General features: G+C 44.0%; 1 protein-coding gene across 1 annotated transcript in view; it reads left to right on the top strand.

Moving 5' to 3' along the window:
* Positions 1–856: 856 nt before the first annotated feature.
* Positions 857–18072, top strand: part of LOC122941761 (cytochrome P450 2A10-like) — a 62909-nt gene continuing 45693 nt past the window's right edge. Inside the window, exons 1-3 of the mRNA XM_044299172.1 lie at positions 857–879; positions 12049–12219; positions 14369–14531. Of these exons, the coding sequence (XP_044155107.1) occupies positions 12052–12219; positions 14369–14531 (331 nt within the window). The 5' untranslated portion in view covers positions 857–879; positions 12049–12051. The remainder of the gene's footprint in view (positions 880–12048; positions 12220–14368; positions 14532–18072) is intronic.

Raw genomic sequence — 18072 nt, 5'->3', positions numbered from 1 at the left:
TTCACATTTTTGTACCATAGTTTGTAAAAACTTTTACCCAAACCATTTTTTTTTTTTGCCCAAACATTTTTTTTTTATCAAAGACATGTAGAACAATAAATTTGGCGAAAAATTTATATATGGATGTCGTTTTTTTTGCAAAATTTTACAGCTGAAAGTGAAAAATGTCATTTTTTTTTGCAAAAAAATCGTTACATTTTGATTAATAACAAAAAAAGTAAAAATGCCAGCAGCAATGAAATACCACCAAATGAAAGCTCTATTAGTGAGAAGAAAAGGAGGTAAAATTCATTTGTATGGTAAGTTGCATGACCGAGCGATAAACGGTGAAAGTAGTGTAGTGCCGAAGTGTAAAAAGTGCTCTGGTCATGAAGGGGGTTTCACCTAGCGGGGCTGAAGTGGTTAAAAACCCCAAACACTGTAGCGTGTTTATAACCGGGGGAGCAAATCCTCTTTGAATCCAGAGGGGAGACAAACCAGGCTGGTGTAGTGAGCTGCATCTATATTTATTTATATAAGGAGATATATTACGCGAGTTTGACCGCGACGCGTGGTTGATTAAGTGTGTGGTTGCGTAAGTGTGTGATTTAAGATTAAGTGAGGGAGTATCTGAGAGCTAAATTATTTGTGGATATTGAGTGGCTGTATTTGACTGTATTGTATGCTGTGATAACACTTATTTTTTTTTTCTCCTTCTCCAGGGGTTGCACAGGTGAGTAATTCGGGTGTAGCTGTCTAATTCAGGTGTGGTTGTCTAATTAGGAGACTATAAAAACTCAGCAGTGTGAGCAGCACAGCCTCTTTGAATCCAGAGGGGAGACAAACCAGGCTGGTGTAGTGAGCTGCATCTATATTTATTTATATAAGGAGATATATAACGTGAGTTTGAACGGGACGTGTGGTTGATTAAGTCTGTTGTTGCGTAAGTGTGTGACTTTAGATTCAGGGACTTCAGTGGGGGACTGTAATTAGCCAGTTTCTTAGTACTACATTATATTGTATTTTTTACTTTGCTGGTGTAATCCCCATTTAGTATGTTTTGCACAATTGACAACGCAGCCCAGTGCACATCTTGCATGATGTATGCAGTCCTGGAGCAGGAGTTCAAGGGTGCATATCTTTGTTCAAGATGCGAGCAAATTACCCGTTTGGAATCGCTAATCGAGTCTCTAAATGGGCAAGTTGCAACACTGAGAGGCATTGACAATTTGCAAAAGAGTTTGCTTCTCACCGAGCAAGCACTCTTTGGGGTAGATGAGGGGGAGGGTGGCAGAGAGGAGGCTGAGGAAAGTGAGGTAGCTAGCTGGGTAACAGTGAGAAAGCGGGGTAGAGGGAAGAGTGCCAGGGAGGCTAGCTCTGATCTGACACACCCCAACAAGCTTGCACGTTTGGCAGATGAGGGGGATGTCAGTCCAGGGATGAAACTGCCGCAGCAGGACACTTCCTCTGCCAGTCAGGGGAATGCCAGCTCCGGTAAGCAGGGGACCAGGAGAGCAGGGCAGGCCAGACAGGTGCTGGTAATTCCGTTTGTATCCATTTTTGGGGGTGACAGTGGCAACATAGCCACCATCCTACGACAGGATTGGCAGATCCTACAGAAAGGATTACCTGCAGTCACGGAGTTCTCTGTCCCCCCAATGATGGCATACAAACGTAGCCCCAATCTACGTGATTGGTAAAAGCGGATATAGGGGGTAAGGATATTGACAGACAGAAAAGGCTAGCACCACTTAAGAATGGTAATTTCCCTTGCCTTTCCTGCTGCAACTGCAGTTGCATCATGAAAGGTGACGGTTTTACTCATCCATACAGTGGTGAACGGTTCAAGATCAAGGGACACTACACATGTAAATCCACAGACGTGGTTTACATGATACAGTGTCCATGTAGCTTGATCTATGTGGGAGAGACCACGATGGAACTGAGGGAAAGAATCAACAAACACAAAAGCACAATAAGAACAGGAGCACTTGACAAACCGGTTGCAAAACACTTCATTGACTGTAAACATTCCATCAATCAACTAAGATTTCGAGTAATCGATAGCGTAGGGTATCTGAGAAGGGGTGGGGACAGGAAGGGAATACTTAGGAAAAAGGAACTCAAGTGGATCCATACCCTTAGATCCCTTCAACCTTTTGGTTTAAATTTAGAGTTCAATGTCGCATCCATCGATTGATATTGGTGACTGTATTGTCCTCTCAAGTATAGGGACATCATGTTTTTAATATGTGTTACACATCCCTGTTGAAATGGTTCCTGAATTGATATGTCAAAATGCCTTTGATAGTGTTTGACGTGTGATATATATGGGGGATACATTATGTATATGATGATTCTATATGATTGCTATGCACTACGACATGTATTGTTTCCATCTCTTTATATATGCGAATGTGCATACCCCGATTGTCCTTTGACAATAGGGCGATCATTATTGTGGTTTGTGACCTTATACAATGTCGATCTGCCCATTTTTCTACACGGATTATGCACATTCTTCCATAGCAAGTAGCACTGACCGTGGCGTCACCGTTGCCATGGCGCCGATATCTGCGCTATGTCTCCATTGGCTGTGCCTCTCATGTGACCCACGAGATTGACGCACGGTTGTGCGCACCGTACTGGGTGTCACGTGATAGTCGCACAGGCCATGACGTCAATGATTGCTTCCAGCAGCCCATTGGTTGGAGACGTGGGCGCCGCCCGGCGTCATGGCGACGGGTGATACTTCTGGTATGCTAGTATGGTGAGACGCGATTGCGCATTAGAGATGATGGTACGCTGAGGCGCACATTACGAATATGGCGGACATGTCAATAGTAGTAAGTAGCAACTTAAACAGATGTACTCCATTATATATTGATTGGCTATGATGATGTAATGTGGGGTGTGTATTTTAACTGGGGGGGTATATATATGCCTACCAGCATTGTTGTCATTAAGCTTGATAAAGACTGGTGAACAGTCGAAACGTTGCCAATTGTGTCTGGAGGTACGAATAAAAGAATTTTTTGATACTGCGACATGCTGCCGAAGCCATCTTCTTTTCCATATATGTACTTCAAGGCCTGATGGATCAAGGGCCTACGGCTAGGCTGCTGCATTGACAAACGCATTATCCTGAGACCGCACGGTGCTGCTTCTACACTACAATAGGTGCTGGTAGTGGGAGACTCAATTATTAGGGAAATCTGTCACAAAGACCGTGATCGCCGAACAGTGTGCTGTCTTCCTGGCGCTAGAGTTCGACACATCACGGATCGGGTTGACAGATTACTGGGAGGGGCTGGAGAAGATCCAGCAGTCATGGTCCATATCGGAACCAATGACAAAGTTAGGGGTAGGTGGAGAGTCCTTAAAAATGATTTCAGGGATTTAGGTCAAAAGCTGAGGGCAAGGACCTCAAAGGTAGTATTTTCCGAAATACTACCTGTACCACGGGCCACACAAGAAGAGAGGCAGCGGGAGATTAGGGAAATTAACAAGTGGCTCAAGAACTGGTGTAGGAAGGAGGGGTTTGGGTTCCTGGAGAACTGGGCTGACTTCTCTATCGGCTACAGGCTCTATCGTAGGGACAGGCTGCACCTCAATGGGGAAGGGACAGCTGTGTTGGGGAAGAAGATGACTAGAAGGTTGGAGTAGTGTTTAAACTAGGGGGGAGGGTAATCATGTTATAAAATGGGAAGATAGTGCAGATAGAGACCGGGGGCAAGGTAGTGAGACTGGGGGAGGAACGGAAGGAGGGACTAGAACAGTTCAGAAGGAAAGGTGTAGAGTAAAAAAATATACATAAACCTCTCAAATGTATGTTTACTAATGTACTAATGCCAGAAGCCTGACTAATAAAACTGGAATTAGTGATGTGTGAGGAGCAGTGCAGTTTCTAGGTAAAATTTCTCTCAGGGCGAGTGCGAGGACTATGACATAGTGGGAATAACTGAGACATGGCTGGATGATAGCTATGACTGGGCAGTTAATGTACAGGGTTACAGCCTGTTTAGAAAGGATCGTCAAAACCGGAGAGGGGGAGGGGTCTGCCTTTATGTAGAGTCCTGTCTAAAGCCCACACTCCGGGAAGATATAAGTGAGGGACATGAACATGTGGAGTCACTGTGGCGCTAAAAACAATAATAAATTACTAATAAGAGTTTACTATAAACCACCTAATATACCAGAGTCCACAGAACAGAAAATCTACTACTAAACAAGATAGACGAAGCAGCAAATCATAATGAGGTGGTTATTATGGGGGACTTCAACTACCCACATATAGACTGGGAAACTGAAACTTGCATATCTCACAAAGGAAACAGGTTCTTGGCAATAACCAAAGACAATTACCTCTCCCAACTGGTTCAGGGTCTAGAGGGAAAATAAACTGTCAGATGACATACCCAATGTTGAAATAAATTCCCCATTAAGTGCAGCAGCGACTTAAAAAGATTAAAATAGACAAATCGCCAGGACCGGATGGCATACACCCCCGTATCCTAAGGGAATTAAAGGGAACCTGTCACCCAAAAATCGCCTATTAAGCTGTTTACAGTACCTTATAGTGCTGTATAGTCGTTTCCTGATGCACTTTTTGTTAGTTTTGCAGCATGTATGCTCAGTCAGAAATCGATGTTATATTCAGCTGCTGCCCCGTGCTTCAAGTCAGGCTTGAAGTCACGGGGGCAGCGGCCTCGGCGTCTTACATGGCCCTCTCCCCGCCCCCTGCCTCTGTGACTGACAGCCGAAATCCGATTCCGGGACCGCGCTCAACGGCCGCATGCGCAGTAAAGGGCGGCAGGAGCGCGGTCCCGGCTGCCGCGCGTACTACGCGCCGTCTTACTTTCGCCGCACTGCGCATGCGCCCGACATCCTGTATCAAACGCGCCCGCGCCCGGCATCTGGGCACGGGCGCGTTTGATACAGGATGTCGGGCGCATGCGCAGTGCGGCGAAAGTAAGACGGCGCGTAGTACGCGCGGCAGCCGGGACCGCGCTCCTGCCGCCCTTTACTGCGCATGCGGCCGTTGAGCGCGGTCCCGGAATCGGATTTCGGCTGTCAGTCACAGAGGCAGGGGGCGGGGAGAGGGCCATGTAAGACGCCGAGGCCGCTGCCCCCGTGACTTCAAGCCTGACTTGAAGCACGGGGCAGCAGCTGAATATAACATCGATTTCTGACTGAGCATACATGCTGCAAAACTAACAAAAAGTGCATCAGGAAACGACTATACAGCACTATAAGGTACTGTAAACAGCTTAATAGGCGATTTTTGGGTGACAGGTTCCCTTTAAGTAATGTCATAGCCAGACCCTTATTTCTGATATTTGCAGATTCTATATTGACAGGGAATGTCCCACAGGATTGGCACATGGCAAATGTGGTGCCAATATTCAAAAAGGGTCCAAAAACAGAGCCTGGAAACTATAGGCTGGTAAGTTTAATATCTGTTGTGGGTAAACTGTTTGAAGGTTTTCTGAGGGATGCTATGTTAGAGCATCTTAACGGAAATAAGCAAATAACGCCATATCAGAATGGCTTTGTGAGGGATCGATCATGTCAAACAAATTTAATCAGTTTGAGGAGGTAAGTTGTAGACTTGACAGCGGCGAATCAATGGATGTCGTGTATCTGGACTTCTCCAAAGCATTTGACACTGTACCACATAAAAGGTTAGTATATAAAATGAGAATGCTCGGACTGGGAGAAAACGTCTGTATGTGGGTAAGTAACTGGCTCAATGATAGAAAACAGAGGGTGGTTATTAATGGTACATACTCAGATTGGGTCACTGTCACTAGTGGAGTACCTCAAGGGTCAGTATTGGGCCCTATTCTCTTCAATATATTTATTAATGATCTTGTAGAAGGCTTGCACAGTAAAATATAAATTTTTGCAGATGACACTAAACTGTGTAAAGTAATTAACACTGAAGAGGACAGTATACTACTACAGAGCGATCTGGATAGATTGGAAGCTTGGGCAGATAAGTGGCAGATGAGGTTTAACACTAAAAAAATGTAAAGTTTTGCACATAGGAAGGAATAATGCAAGTCACCCGTACTTATTAAATGGTAAAACACTCGGTAACACTGACATGGAAAAAGATCTAGGAATTTTAATAAACAGCAAACTAAGCTGCAAAAAACAGTGTCAGGCAGCTGCTGCCAAGGCCAATAAGATAATGGGTTGCATCAAAAGGGGCATAGATGCCCGTGATGAGAACATAGTGCTACCACTTTACAAATCATTAGTCAGACCACGCATGGAGTACTGTGTACAGTTCTGGGCTCCAGTGAACAAAGCAGACATAGCAGAGCTGGAGAGGGTCCAGAGGAGGGCAACTAAAGTAATAACTGGAATGGGGCAACTACAGTACCCTGAAAGATTATCAAAATTAGGGTTATTCACTTTAGAAAAAAGACGACTGGGAGGAGATCTAATTAATATGTATAAATATATCAGGGGTCAGTACAGAGATCTATCCCATCTATTCATTCCCAGGACGGTGACTGTGACGAGGGGACATCCTCTGCGTCTGGAGGAAAGAAGGTTTGTACACTAACATAGAAGAGGATTCTTTATGGTAAGAGCAGTGAGACTATGGAACTCTCTGCCTGAGGAGGTGGTGATGGTGAGTACAATAAAGGAATTCAAGAGGGACCTGGATGTATTTCTGGAGCGTAATAATATTACAGGCTATAGCTACTAGAGAGCGATCGTTGATCCAGGGATTTATTCGGATTGCCTGATTGGAGTTGGGAAGGAATTTTTTATTCCCCTAAAGTGAGGAAAATTGGCTTCTACCTCACAGGTTTTATTTTGCCTTCCTCTGGATCAACTTGCAGGATGACAGGCCGAACTGGATGGACAAATGTCTTCTTTCGGCCTTATGTACTATGTTACAATGGCATCCTACACAAGATGGGATAATGTGTGGACGTAAATATAAATACATAAATCACTGTGAAAGGTGCACCACAATGATATGCAACTGACAACACTGGCTAATCCCTCAAGCTGATGTTAAAGGGATTCTGTCACCTCCCCTCAGCCAAAAAACGATTTAAAAGCAGCCATGCAGCACAGCTTACCTGGATTAAGCTGTGCTGTTTAATCTTGAAATCCGTCCAGCAGTTACTTTAAAAAACGACTTTGATCAATAAGGAAATGCGTCCTGAAGGTGCCCAGAGGGGCGTTTTTTTCTTCCTAGTGAGCCCAGTACCGCCCCTCTTTCAGTGCCCAGCCCGCCTTCCTTGTATTTTCTAACTGCCGCCCCCAGCCTGCCACAGCCTCTCCTGCCTCTCCTCCCCCTCCCTCACGCCGAACGAAGTCTCGCACAGGCGCAGTACCCACTGAGGGCTGCGCCTGTGCGATCATCAGGAGACTGAGGGCGGCAGCTTCATCTTCGTCACTGGGCATGCGCCGAGCCCAGTGACGTCCGATGCTCTCTCTTCCCTGCTGACTGAGGGAAGAGCGAGCATCGGACGTCACTGGGCTCGGCGCATGCCCAGTGACTAAGATGAAGCTGCCGCCCTCAGTCTCCTGATGATCGCACAGGCGCAGCCCTCAGTGGGTACTGCGCCTGTGCGAGACTTCGTTCGGCGTGAGGGAGGGGGAGGAGAGGCAGGAGAGGCTGTGGCAGGCTGGGGGCGGCAGTTAGAAAATACAAGGAAGGCGGGCTGGGCACTGAAAGAGGGGCGGTACTGGGCTCACTAGGAAGAAAAAAACGCCCCTCTGGGCACCTTCAGGACGCATTTCCTTATTGATCAAAGTCGTTTTTTAAAGTAACTGCTGGACGGATTTCAAGATTAAACAGCACAGCTTAATCCAGGTAAGCTGTGCTGCATGGCTGCTTTTAAATCGTTTTTTGGCTGAGGGGAGGTGACAGAATCCCTTTAAGAACTGAGACTTTAGCCAATGCATTACAGTCAGGAAGCCCTTTTGTACAACCGTCAAGGTATCTCAGCGTGGCATGGGTTCCTACCACTAAGCTACCTACAGAGTGTGAACAACGGTCTGAGAGGTGCTAAAATACAACTTACAGCCAAGCTCCCACATACCTCCATAGTGAGATCACTCAGGCAGTGGGAGAGATAAGGCTGTAAGCCCCAGCTATAATAGGCCATGTGACACAGGCACCAGGTGCAACAGAATGCTACCAGCAGTACGCAATGGCACATTCTAAACATATTTTAAAAAAATAACTGAAATAAAGTGGCCATGGGGGGAAACTCTCAAAACCCCCAAACACTGTTACATGTTTATAACTGGGGGAGCAATTCCTCTGCATGTGATCCTTTGCTAACGGCAATCTCCAGCAAAAATGCATACAATAGAGCAGTGTTTCCCAACCAGCGTGCCTCCAGCTGTTGCAAAACTACAACTCCCAGCATGCCCAGACAGCCTTTGGCTGTGCGAGCATGCTGGGAGTTGTAGTTTTGTAACAGCTGGAGGCACACTGGTTGGGAAACACTGCAATAGAGGATGTTCGCAGCGGACCACATGCACCACAAAGGCATCCTACACAAGATGGGATAATGTGTGGACGCAAATATAAAAATACATAAATCACTGTGAAAGGTGCACCACAATGATATGCAACTGACAACACTGGCTAATCCCTCAAGCTGATGTTAAGAACTGAGACTTTAGCCAATGTATGTGGTGCATGCGGTCTGCTGCCGTCATCCTCCATTGTATGCATTTTTGCTGGGGATTGCCATTAGCAACGGATCACATGTGGAGGAATTGCTCCCCCCGTTATAAACACACTACCAGTGTTTGGGGTTTTTGAGCATTTTCTCCCATGGCCACTTTATTTCAGTTATTTTTCTTGATATGTTTAGAATGTGCCATTGTGTACTGCTGGTAGCATTCTGTTGCACCTGGTAGCCTGTGTCACATATGCTGCTATAGGTGGGGCTTACAGCCTTATCATCTCACTATGGAGATATGTGGGAGCTTGGCTGTAAGTTGTATCTTAGCACCTCTCAGACCTTTGTTCACACTCCATAGGTAGCTTAGTGGTAGGAACCCATGCCACGCTGAGATACCTTGACGTTGGTGCAAAAGGGCTCCAATGTGTTCCTGACTGGAATACATTGGCTAAAGTCTCAGTTCTTAAAGGGATTCTGTCACCTCTTTTTACCCTATAGAGATGCGGACATGCACGGCTAGATCGCCGCTAGCATGTCCGCAATATACTTGTCCCATATCTGTGTGGTTTTATTTAGGGGAAAAAATGGTTTCATATATAGATACATGAACCTGGTAAGGAGCCCAAGGGGCTGTACTAACCGTTCTGGAGCCCAGCCACGCCCCACGTTTTTTAAATAAATGGGTCCCCACGCATTCTGCAAAATTGCGGAAAGAATGCGGACTCATTCATACAGTCATGTGAATGAGTCCTCCAGTTGTGGTAAAACTACAACTCCCAAGATGTACACTTGCTTGGCTGTTCTCAGAAATCTATAAAAATGAATGGAGCATGCTGGGAGTCGTAGTTTCACCATAGCTGGAGTGCCGGAGGTTAGCCATCACTGTCTTAGGATGACAGTTACCAGAGAGTAGCTAAAGTAAGGTAAATGTAGAGGTTAATAAGACCCGACGACCAGTGATTTCCGTACATATGAATTCAATCTGCTTCCAATAAGGCTGAATAAGTGGACACAACCACCAGATAAGGGAAAAAGATCCTGGAGACATACTGCATCTCCAACAAACATTCGGAACATTTAGGAAGATCTTATGAAGGAACTCTGGGTTCCTGCACCACCTAGTTAGCATCTTATAAGAGTTTTCCTGTATTTGCCAGAAAAAACAAGTGAATAATGATTTAAGACCATCATTGTCTCTTTAGTAAAAATAGAATCAAGTTCCCTTTCCCAACCTAAAAGAAAACTAGGTTTGGCTGGTGCTTTGTAAGACTCTAACCCTGGTTTCACACCTAGGCGTTTCTATGCGCGTTTTTGTCGCGCGTTTTTATGCACGTTTTTTTTATAGTGAACGCGCGTTTGGGTGAGTCTATGGACAAAACGCGCGTCAAACGCGCCAAAAAAAGCTCCTGTACTTGTTTGAGCGTCGGGCGTTTTACAGCGCGATCGTACGTGCTGTAAAACGCCCAGGTGAGAACCATTCCCATAGGGAATCATTGGTTTCTCTGTGTTGAGCGTTTTACAGCGCGTAGGAACGCGCTGTAAAACGCTCAGGTCTGAACTTAGGGTTAGCCTCCGTAAATTTATGAGAGGAGACCTTTCGGAAGGTGCGGCAGTAAGGGGTATTGTTCAAGCCATGATGACTCCATGGCAGTCAAATGTATAGTTAGAAATTCTTTGCATACGTGGCGGAAATGTGAGATGTGTAGGAAACAAAGTCTGTTGTACTCCTTTTCATCTAATAATGTGCAAAGGTCCAGGATCTGTTGTTGCTAAAAACTTCAGCTATCGTATGATTGGGTAATTTATCCTAAAATGATGGTAATGGGTTGCCACTGTTTACTGGATATAGAAGTTTACGTGTGCTACCAGAGTAGGTACGCGGTTTGGAAAAGAGGTAAAAAAAATGAAAGACTGTTATGGTTCTTCTAACAGTTGAGCATAATTTAGGCATTGTTGGAGGGAAGGAGCGCAGGCACCAAAGCAAAGTTATTTGCTCACATATGAGAGAGCCGCGTTAAGCTTCACTGTATGGGGAAGAAGTACCTATACCAGTTGGAGTCCCCCATTTACTCAGGGGGTTTGCCCTGTAGTACAACAGAAGGTCAGGAAAGGCCATGCCCCCAAGGTAGGGTTTTAAAATCAATTGTCTATGTGAAAGGTGTAGAAGGCCTATTCTTCCAAAGAAACCTAGTGAGCAAACAGCGAAAGGTGTCAAAGAATGCTTTAGGAAGAAAATCTGAACTGTTTGAAGGACGTATAGAAGCTGGGGAAGAATATAGGTCTTTAGGTCCTTTTTTCTGCCTATCCAAGAAACACAGGGTAATTTGAGTGATTCCAGATGGGTCTGTACTTTGCAAATCAAGGGTACATAGCAGAGAATAATTTGGTAGGATCTTTAGTTAGGAATACTCCAAGATATTTAATCTGGTGGTCTGGCAAATTGTTGTATTGTTATTTAATGCATTGTACAACCCACATAGCTTTGAATGGATATGACAGGGTTAACATTCTGGAGTCTGCATCTGTAGGAAGCTAAGAGATGGACTTAAGTCGGCCCCTAACTCAGTTGGTGAAGAGTTAGCCCCATCCTAAATCTGTACCCCTCAAGTGGGAATTAAAGACAAGAACCTTATTGTCAGCCTAAGATTCCCAGAGAAATTTTGGAGATAGAGATCGAAATACTGCAACCTCTATTCTTGCTTATAGCCCATACGTCTCTATCTAGGAAGATTTTCACTGTGAATTGTTTGGAACTGAGTTTGATACCATTGGATATATTACAGCTGTCATTCTTCACTTCAGTAAAGTGAGACTTGTCTACGTTCTAAAACTGTCCCAGTTACTGACTCCAGCACCATTCACCGACCACAGCACCTACATCTCCTGCTATACAATACTTATAACACCAAGGGCACCCCAACTGCCATCAGGCAGGAGCCCCAATGACAGGATGTGCCCTAAAGGAAGAAAAGGGGCACCCTCCTATCACTGCCCTGGACCTAGGGAGCATTGTTCCAGCCAGAGCCACTATCACTTCCACCCTCCATCTTGCTTCTCTGGGGCTTGCAGCAGATCCCTTTGACATGTAAAATCCATGATAAACCCCTAGGCCAAATGTGCCATTGAAGACGTGGATGTGTTTGACCATACATATAAAACTTGTTTGGCTCACAGCTGTCTACCCTGATCACCACTGCAAACATGGGGAAGCATCACACTTGTATCATTGAAATGTCTCATGGCAGGTCAAGCTGATAACTTAGGCCAAAAGTTATGTAAATGGTCTTTTTTTTCATTAGTTAAAATTTAACAACTGAGCAACTTTTATAGGACGTTATTAATTGTTAGACTCCAAGAACTTAGTAAAAAAACATTATTTCTGTACATTGTGTTACAGAACATGGAGGCACCCGCATTGTATCTGTGTCTCTTCGTTCTCATCTTTCTTCTAATTTTTACATGGAGGATGCACAGAAGACGTCTCTCTTTGCCTCCTGGACCGATCCCTCTGCCATTTGTGGGGAACCTGTTTCAAGGAAGTTTTTTACTTTATGAGTCTTACCTCGAGGTAACCCGACTTGCATCTTATTATATTTTTATATTCTCATCTTGGTAGAATATAAAACAAGTAGATGTAATTTTGTATGGAGGGTATTATTAAGTTCTGTGGTGGCCCTGAGCCATACCATGCACAGAGCCTCAAATCTGTCACCATCACAACAAAATACTCTGCATATAACTGAAGATAAGGTGATGTATGCCGCTATATGGTTGGGGGCACTTGGGACAATTGTAACCTTTATTTGCCTAATAAAGTGAACTTTAGAGGCTAACATTGTAATCATTCACTAGGGAGCCTTTACATTAGTACTGATGAGTACTGTCTACACTAATTAGGCAATGCAAAAAATATAAGTGACCATGGTCTTGGCTACACTCTTCCAATCGTATAAATCGGAAGGCACTACTGTGCGGTATAGTATCTCAGCCCCCTTTCCCTTTAATACCAGAGACAAGCTATGAGCAGGTATAGTATTCTTAGGGGTCAGTCCATGCTAAAAGGGGTCATTTGGCCATGTCTGGTCCGAATTGTGATGGTGGAAGAAATCAGGAATACACAGGTGAAACTGGAGCAAAAAGGATTTAACTGTTCACAAATGAAGCAGCTCACAGTTTTTCCATTGTGTTCAACTGTATCTGTGTTCTGATGATGCAAGTGCAGTGCAGATAGGGATATGCGGCATCTTTAACAACTCAAATTTATCTCACTAGTTGTCCACTGTTAGGTCAATTGTCCATGCCTGCCACTACCCTCCTACTTACTATGCTGCCCAGCATCCTCTGCAAGCTGGTGTCTCCATTGCACCAGTCTCTATTCCTGCAGGCATGCTCATCTGTGACTTCTTAAAGGACCAGAGCACAAATCCTTCCCCAGCCAATGGATGAGTGCCCCTGAGTATGTAGGACATCCTCTCTAGGCAGAGGGTGCCTGAGCCTAAGGTTCTCTGTGACCAAAAAAGGTGCTTCAGCGATTTCTCTTGCATCTTACCTGCATTATCCAGTCTGTGTTCGCTTCCCACCTGTGCACTCCTGGCCTCACAGTTCAGCTTTCAGTTCAAGGTTTGCCAAAACCCCCATAATCCGTATGTGACTGTACCTGTGGTTTTTGGTAAGTTTTTTTGAGTGTTTTCTGAACCTAGAGCCCTTGATGCTTGCAGTAGTTTTCCTGATCTCAGTCAATCAGCTGCACACTCTACTGGGACTATCCCAGGAGGTAGCGCTCTGGTTGCGAACCTGCATAAAAGTCCAGATCCCTGTATAGGGATTAAAGAGTAAATACCAGGGGAGCGCCATAATAACACACTTAAGGCTTAATCCAAAACCAATACAATTAGTTGGCACAATGCAATTCACATTCACTGATCTGTAACACCCTCAATGCTATTTACAACAAAACGTATCTTCTGCGGCTACAGTATATTAGGTTGGTGACTGTGACTGACATATTGCGCGAAAGTAGTACCTAATTTTGGATGGTGTATCATAAAGGGGTGTGGTTTCACTTACAGGGAGTAGCTTAGGGTACTTTCACACTTGCGTTTTTTCTTTTCCAGCATAGAGTTCCATCCTCCATGCATTCTGAATGGAGAGCATTCCATACAGGATGCATCAGGATGTCTTCAGTTCAGTCTTTTTGACTGATCAGGAAAAAGATAAAACCGCAGCATGCTACGGTTTTATCTCCGGCCAAAAAAACGGAAGAGTTGCCTGAATGCCGGAGCCGGCATTTTTTCCATAGTGTCAGATCCGGAATTCAAAATACCGGAATGCCGGATCCGTCCTTCTAGTCTGTGCATACCAAAATGCCGGATCCACGTACAGACTGAAAAAAAGGTGAAAAAAATAAATGCCGTATCTGTTTTTCCGGATGACACCAGAAAGACATATCCGGCATTTCAATGCATTTTTCTGACTGATCAGGCATTTTTCAGACTGATCAGGATCCTGATCAGTCTTACAAATGCCATCAGTTGGCATACGTTTTGCCGGATCCGGCAGGCAGTTCCGGTGACTGAACTGCTTGCCAGATCACTCTGCCGCAAGTGTGAAAGTAGCCTTAGTTTTGCTTTGCATGTATTGTGTTACATGTTGCATATATTGTGTTGTCTGCCTTTTTGACATCCAATGCAACCTTACATATTGCTTTTCTCTTCCAGCTCTGCAAGCAATATGGTCCAGTCTTCACTGTTTGGCTCGGCAATACACCTGTGGTTGTACTCTGTGGATATTCAGTGGTTAAAGATGCCCTCATAAATTATTCCCATAGATTCAGTGATCGTGGACCTTTGCCAATAACAGCCAGGTTGGCAGAAAGATACGGTGAGAGCTATGAAAGTGGAAGTTTCAGGAAACAATTCTGGTATAAAATGGCATATGTTCTATTTGGATGAGAGGTTGTCCTATAGACAAAGTGAAAATGGTGCCAAACCACTATAATGCCACATTATGGTAAAGGGCATACAGATCTAGTCAGCAAACTCTACTTGGTTGCTTGAAGCCATCCATACAATTTAGATATTTGTTAATAGATTCCATCTATTTTCGGGAAATTAGTCAATAAGTGTATCCCATAGTTTTACTGGTCATTTTTTAACCATTATGATCTATCTTCAGGTGATAATTTCCACCAAATCCAAAGTGCACTACACATTTATATATTTAATTCCATTTGCATACACTACATCTATCAAATTTAACCATTGGACAGGAAGGTAGGATGAAGAAACAGAACAATCCAAGTTTACTGTGTTCCTATGAAAGAAGTATAAACTCTATAGGGTATGCACCAATCTACCAATTAAAAACCACCATCCCTCTTCATTGAATTTATCAGTCATGTTTCTTGATTGAGAGTGTTGTGAATTCTTACATGTGCCCCAACAGCTCGGCCATTATCGTCCTCCTCGCATTCCTGTGTCTGGCTGTAAGCCAACAGGCTGCAGAAACACATAAAAGAGATCAGAGGGAAACTGAGACCTGTGTTCTCTGCAAGAACGATTGCTCTAAGAACATGCAGAAAACATTTCAGACAGAGAAATTCTGTGGGCAAGTGTATTTCCTAGTAAGATGGTCAGTTTTTACTGTGTAGCCCTTTACCTTATCTTGATTCCCCTCTCAAGGCTAGCATAGTAATCAAGTTATACACAGTATTATTTAAAGGTACAGCATTGTACTGCAGCTACAGCATAATAGTTACATATAAAGGCACTGAGCTGGCAGTTACAGTCTCAATTAGGCACACATCTTGGAAGTTAGAAGCATTGGCACACATTACTTAAGAACTCACAGAGCAACTCACGGTATTTAGTATTCAAATGGCCACCATGACTTTACACTGTCTCTGGTTGTACTTTCAAGCAGGGATGACATGACTTTGACCTGCCTTCAGTATACACAATGCCTTCTCTGGTGAAAAATTATCCCTGGCTGATCACAGTGATACAGCAGTCTGGTCCGAGATTATAGAGGATCTGTCCTTGAAAAGCTGCCGGGAGCCTGAATCTCTCACTAGGGCTCCGGTTAGCACAGCAGCTCCTTGAAATATCAGATCGTAGGGGATACCAGGACTTGTACCCCCACTGATGTGTAAGATCATGTACCAGGTAGGGCTCCCCAGGATACAGCGAAGTCACAGACAGGAAAAGCGACACAGACACCAGCATTTGTGCAAAAACTGAAATTTTACTAACAGTAGTAATAAACACAGCAATACCAGTAGTAACAAACACAGCAATATAGAAGTATACAAGATACCCTATACTCCAGGCTCAGAGTCACTGTTCAACCCTAACATGGCGGCGCACACAGCAGATCCTGCAAGTTGATACTGAGCCGCAGGGGAACAGACCTGACCAATGGCACACACGACAATTGGCCTACAAGTCAATAGCGTGCCACTGAGTCACTGACCTGAGTATATACTGTATCCGCTGGTTGCTCCAAACCGAACAGCAAGCCCATGCCACAACATGTGATCCTGCAGGACCTGTAACTTTGACCCTCTGTTCTGATCAGCTTCCTGACGCCGATGCTCCTCCCTAGGAACAGAATCTGGATCCACACAGTCCTCTCAGACAGCTCACAAAATGACGGACTGCTTCTTCTCCAAGCTAAGTAACTTCACCTCTTATGGCAGCCCCGACCGTTGCATGGCTCTTTCAGCCTTCTGGGAACCAGTCCTCTCTCTCTCCTGGATGCCATCTGGATCGCTGACAGCCATCAGTCACTTCCAACAGTGACCCTGGCCACTCCAAGTCCCACTGACGCGAGGAGGGCACACAATGCTGTCTTCCAGTCTCTGCCCAGACATGACTGCTCAGCTCACCATTTCCTGCTTCTTCACAGCAGTAGCATGAGTCATCATCTCCACCATCATCTCCACCTCTTTATGCATATTCAAATACTTAGCAAAACTTAACTGTGTGGGGAAACAGCAGCCTCTTGTGGCAAAACTGCTCAATGACAACTCTAACAAGTAAAAACTCACATCAACAGAATTAGAAACCATATTTAAGCAATGGTGGCCATTTTACCCTCTTACAGATGTGATAATGATGACCTATCCTCTGGATGTCATTATTATTATTTCCAGGACAACCCCTTTAAGATGTTGGAAGTGGTCTGCAATCACTCCACAGGGTTCTTAATGACTGCAGGCAGGGCCCAACGCCTCAGATGTTAGTGCTAGTTCAATACACTATTTATCTTTCCCCTGATGGGTCCCTTGTACTCCATAATTTCACAGACTCTACTCCCCGAGACATGCCAAAGCACTTAATTTTTTTATTCCCCTCCCCCACTATACCACCTACCTACAACCCCCCCACCCCCCTCCTACCCTTGCAATGCCTCTCGAATCCCTCTATCACTTACAGAAAAAAGGAGAGGAAAAGAAAAAAAACTTTAGAAGAAAGGATGACGAGGTAAAGTAAAAAAAAGTCAGACACAGAAATGAAGGGGGGAGGTTTAACACCTCCAAGCCTCCCATATCTTCGTCCACTTCTCATGAGTGTTTCTTTGCTTGTAAAGAATATTTTCATAACTTTTTTACCTTATTAACCAAGTTTATCCATGTATTCAGCTCTGAAACATATCGTGGAAACCAGGCCCGTGCAATCAGAAATCTAGCCAGAAACAGTATTCTGCCCAATAGAATCTTCTTATATTTATGGGTACTTAACTTAGAAACATCACTCAGTATCCAACATTCTTCCGTCCAAGGAATCTGCAATCTCAATTTATACGTAAGAAAATTATTAATAGCACTCCAGTATTCTTTTAGTTTTGGACAAGACCAAGGCATATATAGAAAATCTGCACCAGATAGATCACACCGTGGACACTTAGAACTATCCCTTAACCCATATTTATTAAGCCATAAAGGTGTAACATATAATCTATGCAAAATATTAAATTGTACCGAAATGTGATTAAAATTGTGAGATATAAAACTTAAATTCAAAAAAATATTTCCCCATCCCTCTTATTGAACAGTTGTATACTCAAATCGCCAAGCCCTTTGTCCTGGTGATTGTATTTTAATAAATATTGCCTTAAGTAATAATTTATAAATATCTGCAATCTTAACTCTCTGTTCTAAATTCACTATTAAATCATTCACAAAAGTGGAAGTATCTATCTTAAAACATGATTTATCCTTTACACTAGAAAGTGCCGATCGCAACTGAAAATTTCTAAACCACAACAAATATTCCAAAGTCTCCCTTCATGCTAACTCTGAAAATGATAATATCTCTCTATTCTTCACCACCTATGTAACATATAAAATTTTTATTGCTAAAACTGATCTTCGGCAATTTCATCTAAAGACTGTAGATTGGAATTATACCAAAGAGGGGTG

Source organism: Bufo gargarizans, chromosome 6 (assembly GCF_014858855.1).
Source record: "Bufo gargarizans isolate SCDJY-AF-19 chromosome 6, ASM1485885v1, whole genome shotgun sequence".
NCBI classification, from domain to species: domain Eukaryota; kingdom Metazoa; phylum Chordata; class Amphibia; order Anura; family Bufonidae; genus Bufo; species Bufo gargarizans.
This window is presented reverse-complemented; position numbering and strand designations above follow the sequence as displayed.